The sequence below is a fragment of the Berghia stephanieae genome, chromosome 15 (genome assembly GCF_034508935.2).
Source record: "Berghia stephanieae isolate SIO BIC M18660-M18661 chromosome 15, UCSD_Bste_1.3, whole genome shotgun sequence".
NCBI lineage: Eukaryota > Metazoa > Mollusca > Gastropoda > Nudibranchia > Aeolidiidae > Berghia > Berghia stephanieae.
The window spans coordinates 23126888-23135934 of record NC_088374.1 but is presented as its reverse complement, the minus strand read 5'-3'; the positions used below and the strand labels follow the sequence as shown (position 1 = coordinate 23135934).

Genomic DNA, 9047 nt, shown 5'->3' with positions numbered 1-9047 from the left:
TGTTTTATGCTAAAAAAATAATTATTAATCTCCTTGCTAAAAACTTAATTCATTAATGTTAAAACTCTATGTGACAATTTCTATGTTATAAACCCTACCGCGTAGGTTCTATACTAGTAAACATTATGAAATATTCTTCATTCCAATAAATTTTCTCTTTGGGGCACTCCTCCATAATACCAAAATAACCAATTGCTCATATATTTGATTGAATGATAAGCTGTTAAAAGATATGATCTGAAAAATTCAGAAGTGACTATTCGTATCTACTGACATGTAAGTAAAAATGGCTGAGCGTCAGTACTGAGGAATGTATGTACAAAATAGAGAGCCATAGAAGTCATAAAAGAAGCATAGCGTCGTGCCAATTTCAAATGTCAATATAAATAAATCGTTTCTTATTGTATATAATTGTAAGTCAAGTAGACTTCTAAGTACTTGTCAAAATGCTCCGAGTGAAAAGTTTGTTTTGTCAGATGACAATTATATGTTGAAGATTGTAGAATGGTGATTCAATAGGAGATAATTGCTATGCAATAGCTGTGATCAATGAGAATGATTATAATGTTGTTGAAAAATAGTCTTTCTGAGCCATTAGGCCCAGAGAGCAGGATTTTATCCCTTTTGTTCTAGTATGAGGGTAATAACAATTATTTGCAATTATTTGGATAAGATGTTACTTTTTTGAAAAGCACATCCCAATAGAGCTAACGGACCCAGCTACCCAACTGGGTAAACAAGAGAGTAAAAATATTTCGATTTCCCCTTGGATCGATCTCGGTCCCTTTGCGTGAGAAGCAAGCACTCGATTGATTGAGATATAAATAAATATCTGACTTTTCAGAGAGGTACTCCAGCCAGTGAAAGCATTGACACTCCAGCAAGGCCGTTCTGTTTACAACTAAATTCAATTCCAGTTCTTATCTCGGTGCATGGTCGTGAAAATATTTACCACTAAGATGGAGTATTATAGAACGCATTATTTTAAAACATTTAGAGATATTAGTAGGCTAGTTTCCATCATTTTATGGAACAGTCATGCATTTTTACTTATTAGTCCAACACCCACATTGCATCACCAAATTTAGCAAAATCATCATCAACATAAAAATCCTCATTTTTCTCCTCATCAACGTGTATCAAAATGTCTTTGTTTAACGTAAATGCATTAAACGAAATCGTGACATGAAGGTTAACAGCGTTTCTTAGCCCATTCCGGGAGACCATTACATCATATAAAAACATTTTGTTTGAAAATACAAAAAAAAAAACATAAAAATGAAAAAAAAAAAACCAGATTAAAAACAAGGAAACACAACCAAAAAGTATAATAAAGAGTGGAAAAAACCCAAGACCAAACGTGAAAGTTTTTTGTGGCATAGCCAAAGAGGTTAGAGGCCCATGTGTTTAAAACTAATAAAACGATTACTTTAAATGTCTATTTAGATAGGCTACAAAATTATGCTGCATTTCAACTTAATGAATATCAGAAATGAGGATAACATTCAGTAAGACGGTGGTCACCCATAAAGGAGACAAGTCGTTTCCGAATATCTATAAATCACGTTTCAGGACAGATTATGGATTGGGAGAAATAGACTCAATAGCCTAGTATGACTTTTTCTATGGAGTTACATTATAGAATTTGTTCATTCAGCTCCCACGCCAGATGTTAGAACGCTTACTAAAAATTAAGAGCTGTTATTGAGTCTGTCACAATATAAAGGCTACAAACACAAGGAAAAAACTGGAAAATTTCTTGAATTTTCTTTTAGGCAGCAAGGGAAATCAAATCGAGACACGATGAGAAAATAACAGTGGTAACGAAAATGTAAAGCAATTCTTTATCCATTGGTCCACGATTAAAAGTGGTTGTTATAGTTGATATAGTTAACGTGTTACTGAAAATGGAAAGCATCAGTGGACACCACAGACTCATACACACACACACACACACATATATATATATATATATATATATATATATATATTATATATAATATAATGATAGCTCTAATTGATACTCATACTATAACGTAGTTACTTAAAGAAAATCTTCTAATTCATAATATATGAAATTAAATAGAAAAAATAATTCACTCATACTAAGACTATATATTACTCAAAATTATGATGGAAAAAATAGAAATTTTTTATTTATGGAAAGCTATTTGGGAATGAAAAAGTGAAGTTTACTTTTTACTTTCGTGGAAAAATCTTAAATATTTAATACATTGACAGCATAATTCATCTAATACGTTGTTCACATCTAGGATGTACCAATGAGTGACAATTTAGTGATGAAAATAAGAATTGGGAACTCTTGTGTGTTAGTGACATGACATTCCTTTGGATTTGTAGTTTTTGTTCAAAATTCCACTCTGGCAAAACCTTATTCTTAACTTTATTTCTGACATTTCTCCATAAATTGATTACCTGACCAGCATCTACACTAGGGAGAATCTATGCGGATAATACGCAAGATACAACTTCAAGTTCAAATAAATTTAATCTTACCTTGAACAAAATCATTCATTTGAGAATTCCGTATTACCACCAAATCACCGTCCATGCTTTGGCACGTATCTCTAGCTTTCATCCACGTGACTCTTTTGTCATTGTATGCTTTGATACAAGTTTTGCTTTCTTCATTGAAGGTCCATGTGGCAGGACAAGGCTGATCTGAAAGTCATTGACAAGTCTTAATGAATCAAATATGTTAAACAGGGTTGGGAATCAACATTGTTTATCATCGGGCACAGAACTACTGGCAAATCTGAAAATTATGAAAAATATTTTTACAGGCTCATATATATCAATAATATGCAAAGCTACTTTTTATTTCAGGCCAACGATAACATTCATCTGGCTCAAATTAATATGTTGAACATCAGCTAGGTCATAATACTATCCTTCTTTGATGTTGACTTTCATTCAGAGTATAATTGATTACATGCAATGGAAGTATATAATAACAAAAGTTGATGACGTATTTTAAAATGTCTCTTGATACTATCAACTAGTGATTATCTTTCTAATATATCCCATTAAAAATAGGTTTGCGGATCAACATTTTGGTCCGTAAAACAACTGAGAGGTTGTTTTTTAATATCAAGCACAAATACAACACAGTAGACTAATAAGTATAAAAGATGACCGATTGCTCTCAACAGCCTTTATGTCTGCCCAAATAGTTATCTGCTAGGGTTACAAATAAGTGATTCACAGTCTAAAACTGGTCCAAATCATAAATAAGGAGCAGGCACTGGTGAAAGCTAAAGAGATGAAAATGTTTTTATAAAACTGTGCTAGAAAAATCAAGAATGAAAAATGCATGTACAAACAAATATGCATCACATTAAATCAGTCTTCTTCGACAGTGAATCTGACCTTAGACCATCTGTTTACTCGTCAGCCAGACGTATTACCATTATACCACATAGTTCAACGGACATTGTGACGACATTGATGTCTTGTAAGAGAGTTAGCTTATAGTAAGTAGGTTTAATGAGTTCACAGTGCTTGTATATCAGTTAAACTTGGCCATTATATTGAGTAGTCCAGGGCAGTTTTACGGTCCAAAGTTAAAGGATTGGTCATTATATTGAGTATTAGAAAATTACTTTCTTTGATCGGTGTTACTTGGTATTTGGGGATAATAGCATCAAATTATCGTTGGAATTTTATTATTTGGGCGTACTGACCGTAAAACTGACGTTTACCAAAAGTAATATTATATTATCATAAAAGGCGGGGTTTAGCATTAATATGTAGAGATTTAACGTTTCGGCTTCAGCATGATTCGCTTTTATTTTTAGGAGGTGAGATTTGGAAAGGAATTATGGGTAAAATTTACAATAGGGGAAAGTGTAGTTTTGTTAGATTATTCTACATTCGATGATTCTACATCCTAGATTATTATTCTACGATTCTACTTCATGATGAGCTGCAATTTTCGACCGTCTACCTAAGAATCTTTATTTTACGGACGTAGAAATATTCCACGTATATTGCAAATGGTTACTTAGGCAAAATGACCTAACATTTGGACTGATTTTACGGATTTGGAAATTATGAAACTGGTTGAATTATGGCCATGCTATTTGATTTGAATTTGGAATTAATCATGATTTCGCTTTTGAATTTATCACAAACAAATAAAACTGCAAGAAATGAAACTTGGAATCTGGACTTTTATTTGAATGTCTTGATGTTGTACATTCAGTTATCATCATCTGCCCTTGAACTATTTCGTCATTATTAACATCAAAAACACAACGCAAAGGATAATATTACGATCTATCAAAAACACCACCATGCGATCACAAGCCATTACATATGGGTGCAACTACGCCACAGACTATATTCTTTACAAAGGTAAAAGTTTACGTTGTGTGCCATCTTTTATTTACACATCACAAACATTGAACACGAAAGGACAAGGTAGAATGCAACTGATTCGTTATCTTGTATTTTAATATGAGCTTTTGTGGAAGTTTCAACAACTATTTACATCAATTTATCATAAGTTATTTAGTGAAACAATATAATATTTGATAACAAGATACATTATCATTGTGGCATTAATTGAACTTAAAGAAAATTCACCACACAACTCGATTTAATGTGATTTTCTAATAAAAGAGAATTTTAGAACATATTATTGCAAGATTTAAAATATCTCTAAATTAGATCATAACAGTTCTTTTCTTCCTGACAACGAGAACTCAAAGGATATCACCGACTTAAATATTATTCAACGTCTCATATTGAAACTAAAACGTCGAGATAGGTGACTATTTGCATTGGCATCCCATCAAATAAATCATCTTTTATAAAGCTGCATTGTCAGTGTTAACATATATTATTCAGGGACCAGCCCCAAAGAATCTTCAAAATTATATATCTCTTAAATAGCCAATAGAAATCAGATATCTTCATCGGTTATTTGTAAAAAATATTCAAATTTAATTAAAGAGAAAAATGTTTTCACATTTCTATATCGTAATATAGAAGGGATTAGCAGATTATCTCAGAAATTGATTATCCTTGAACGTTTCCGTATTTTAAGTATTATTATTATTATTATATTATTATTATTATTATTATTATTATTTATTATTATTATTATTATTATTATTATTATTATTATTATTATATTATTATTATTATTATTATTATTATTATTATTTATTATTATTATTATTATTATTATTATTATTATTATATTATTATTATTATTATTATTATTATTATTATTATTATATATTATTATTATTATTATTATTATTATTTATTTATTATTATTATTATTATTATTATTATTATTATTATTATTATTATCATCATCCTCATTATTACCATAATCATTACCATCATCAATATCATCATTATCTTTATCATCATCATAATCATCATCATCATCAATCATCATCATCATCATCATCATCATCATCATCATCATCATCATCATCATCATCATCATCATCATCATCATCATCATCATCATCATCATTATCTTCCTCATCATCATCTTCATCAGCCTTTTCATGATAATTGATACTTACCGCTTTCTTCTGCAACGTTCACAGTAACAAACAAAAAAAGGCCCAAAAGAACTGACACCAACATGACGTTAACCTTTCCTGTTGTATTTTTCTTCAAATCTGTTTTCGAGTAGAACAAAAAGATAAAGAAAAAGTCAATTTTTTATTGTAATATAACTGAATAAGATTTAATAAAACATCAATTATGTACTAGAAAATAACACAGAGATGTTTAAAGTAGTTATTGACATATACAATTTAAAGGGATAAAGAACATGTTTATTTTGCACAATGATATAACACAGATAAAGAAAAAGTAAATCTATATTTAGTGTTTTAACATATCTGAATGGGATATTTTTTTTGTTGAAATTTCAATGTTGTACCCTAATATAACACTGAATGTATAAAAATGACAGATATAAAATTAAGGTTTTCTCTTAGTTCTAGTATTCGACGTATCTAGATGAAATGTTTTGAAATCTATCACATATTTTTTTATTACAGTGAACGCGCCTGTTTGCAATAAATATGGCAATGAGGGTAATTTATTCTTCCACTCTATCACCAGCTTTTATTTAGCGGATCTTTCTGATTCAAGTTGAAGGGATTATACATCACAGTACTACTTCAGAACCACGTTGCACATGGAGCCGTAGTTTAACTCGGTTTCTATGGCGTGACATGGACATTAGAAATTGCTTGATACCCGTGGATAGGACGCTGGTCTATCACAAACTGCTTTCGGCTAGTTCTAACAGGCACAGCTACCCAATCACTGTTGGGTGGACACAGGACTAGAAAAAAAATCTTGATTGCAACAGGAATCGATCTTGGTCCTCTTGATTTGTGAATGAGTGCTCTATCAACTGTGCTATCGGGACCCGGTATTCATCATAGAACGATCTATAATTTATTACTTCACCACAAAGCGATTTAGCCTCACGGAACAACTCAGTCTTCAGACATGCACACAAGCACATACACACACACACACACACACACATATATATATATATATATATATATATATTATATATATATATATATAATATATATATATATATATATATATATACCTGGAACTGACTTTTGCAAATGTATTCCTACAATTTAAGCAATTTACTCGACATAAAATTTTAGTTTCATACGGTACGTCTATAAACTATCCAACACATTTAGGTTTCAACACCATGAAGTAGTCTATGTGTTTAACAGTGCATTTATAGTCAAACATTTATAACTAAAAGTGACTTCACATGTTTCATGCCCAGGAAGAAAATAATCGTATCTTGCAGAAAACTCTAATTTTATAAATTAGATTATTTAAAAATCAAAATATCATTTGGAAATTTGCTTTACCCTACACGATACAAAAAACAACATACCTGATGTAAAATCAACAAGTCTTGGAATGAAAGCGTTGAAATGCAATCCTATATATAATATTATGGGAAGATAACAATGGGTAACCATGCCTGTAACAGTCCTTAATCTTTTCACTTTATCAATGTGTAAATGACTGATTTCGTTTGTGATATTTCACATTTTTATGGCTGATGTATTGATATTCTGTTTAAACCGATATAGTGATAGATAACAAACCGTTAACTTACGGTCTCTAAGTCTTGGCATTGGAAGATATTAAATTGATACGTAAAACATCTAAAATTTTGCTTACAACTTTATTCTTGATTACATTCTAATTAACATATCACATCGTAATCATTAAAGGGTACCAAGATATAAATTGAGAATCGATTTTACAAATGGTACAATCTACAGATCAGATTGATCCGTATTTGATACAAGTCCACAATAGCATAGCTACAAACAGTTAGGTGCATAATAACAACCATTTTCAAAACGGATATTGTAAATGTGAATAAAGTCAAATCTATTTCATTTCAGAGGTACCTACTTTTAGACTTGAACTTCTTTATTAGTACCTTTTAAAAGTCATTTATCTTTGTGTTTTAAAATCAAGTACGTTCCATGTTCTGACCGTACGTTAGATAAATAATGTATGTTGAATGGTTCTATACCATATGGTATAAACTGGTTTAAAGCCAACGCATGTCTATTTTTTTTCAATGTACTGTCTTTAATACTGTTGATTTCAACGACCTGTTGTTTTCTGTTAGATCTTTCTACATGGCATCGAGATGTCGTAATCATTAAAAAAAATGTATGTCAAAATCTTTTAACATCTCACAAAAATGCCAAACCAAGACTAAATTGTGGAGAATGGACACGGTTGCTTGGACATTGGGAAGCTGGTCATGGTGTATACAGGGTGGCAAATATTTTAAAATAATGTCTCAAATGTCAGTCTGTTACTTATACCAGAAGTATTATTAAATGGGCCAAATCAAGACCCCCCAATTCAAAGAAGACTATTATTAAATCAGAAAAGTGTGGGCAGGCACTTATGTTGTAACAACAAGATATGAAGTGAGTAGAAAAGTGCCAGAAGACAATAGAGATATCAATTATTCTCTATTGTCTTCTGGCACTTTTCTACTCACTTCATATCTTGCTATTATTAACATTGCCCATATTAATGAAGATATGTTTCACAAGCATGAAAAAAGGCTCATTCAAACCAACATTGTCAATGCTCGGGACCTAAGGCCGTACAACAGACATACAATGCGACGTTAACTTCTGGAGGCAGATCTGAGTAATAGATATCCTGCCATTCAGATGATGCTCAGGTAACAGCACTGCATGAAACGTGAACAATGACTCAAAATAACTTCCAATGCCTTCCAAAAATGGTCACAGAAACTGAACATTCTAAAATACATCCAATAAATATTGCAACCAGATACCATTCTCTTTAGCAACCACACTGGAAAAAGCATTTGACAATTTTACAGGTAAAAGATGGCGTGAGGTAATGATTTTTTTTATTAGACTTATCATAACGACGACTATTTTTATCATTACATCAACCATAAAGGGTGCGTAATCTGGTAGAATTTAATATCTTGATGAAGTGATTAGATTAACAAATGTCACCACCTGGTTTATCTTTCAATTTGTATGGAAATGATTGCAATTCAAACATTTCCAATGTTATTTTTTTTTCTCTAAAAGCACATTTTGTGAATTAACAATTCGTTATCAGCGAAGTGTAAAAGGTAACACGTATAGATGAATACATCAAACATAAAAACGAAAGAAATCGTAATGAATCAGTATTAAAATCATGATGTAATAGAAAGATAAGTTGTTGGTATATATATATATATATATATATATTATAATATATAATATATATATATATATATATAATATATATTATATATTTTACATTTACATGTATAGTAGTAGTAGTAGTAGTAGTAGTAGTAGTAGTATAGTAGTAGTAGTAGTAGTAGTAGAGAGTAGTAGAATTATATTATTATTATTATTATTATTATTATTAGTAGTAGTAGTAGTAGTAGTAGTAGTAGTAGTAGTAGTAGCAGTAGTAGTAGTAGTATAGTAGTAGTA

At 30.7% G+C, this 9047-nt stretch overlaps 1 protein-coding gene across 1 annotated transcript; it reads right to left on the bottom strand.

Moving 5' to 3' along the window:
- Positions 1 to 2192: 2192 nt before the first annotated feature.
- Positions 2193 to 7041, bottom strand: LOC144960423 (uncharacterized). Its single transcript, XM_078893505.1, has 4 exons — positions 6935 to 7041; positions 5568 to 5666; positions 2518 to 2682; positions 2193 to 2269 (listed from the first exon to the last, which is right to left on the bottom strand). The coding sequence occupies exons 1-4, from the start codon at positions 7020 to 7022 to the stop codon at positions 2193 to 2195; spliced, it is 429 nt and encodes a 142-aa protein (XP_078749631.1). The 5' UTR covers positions 7023 to 7041.
- Positions 7042 to 9047: the final 2006 nt, after the last annotated feature.

Bases quoted from the DNA above. Each gene is read 5' to 3' on its own strand.
- LOC144960423 (XM_078893505.1), bottom strand. From the start codon at position 7,022: ATGGTTACCCATTGTTATCTTCCCATAATATTATATATAGGATTGCAT. The intron at 2,683-5,567 runs GTAAGTATCAAT...AATGACTTTCAG, and splicing joins GAACGTTGCAGAAGAAAGCG to ATCAGCCTTGTCCTGCCACA. The intron at 2,270-2,517 runs GTAAGATTAAAT...GGTACATCCTAG, and splicing joins AATGAATGATTTTGTTCAAG to ATGTGAACAACGTATTAGAT.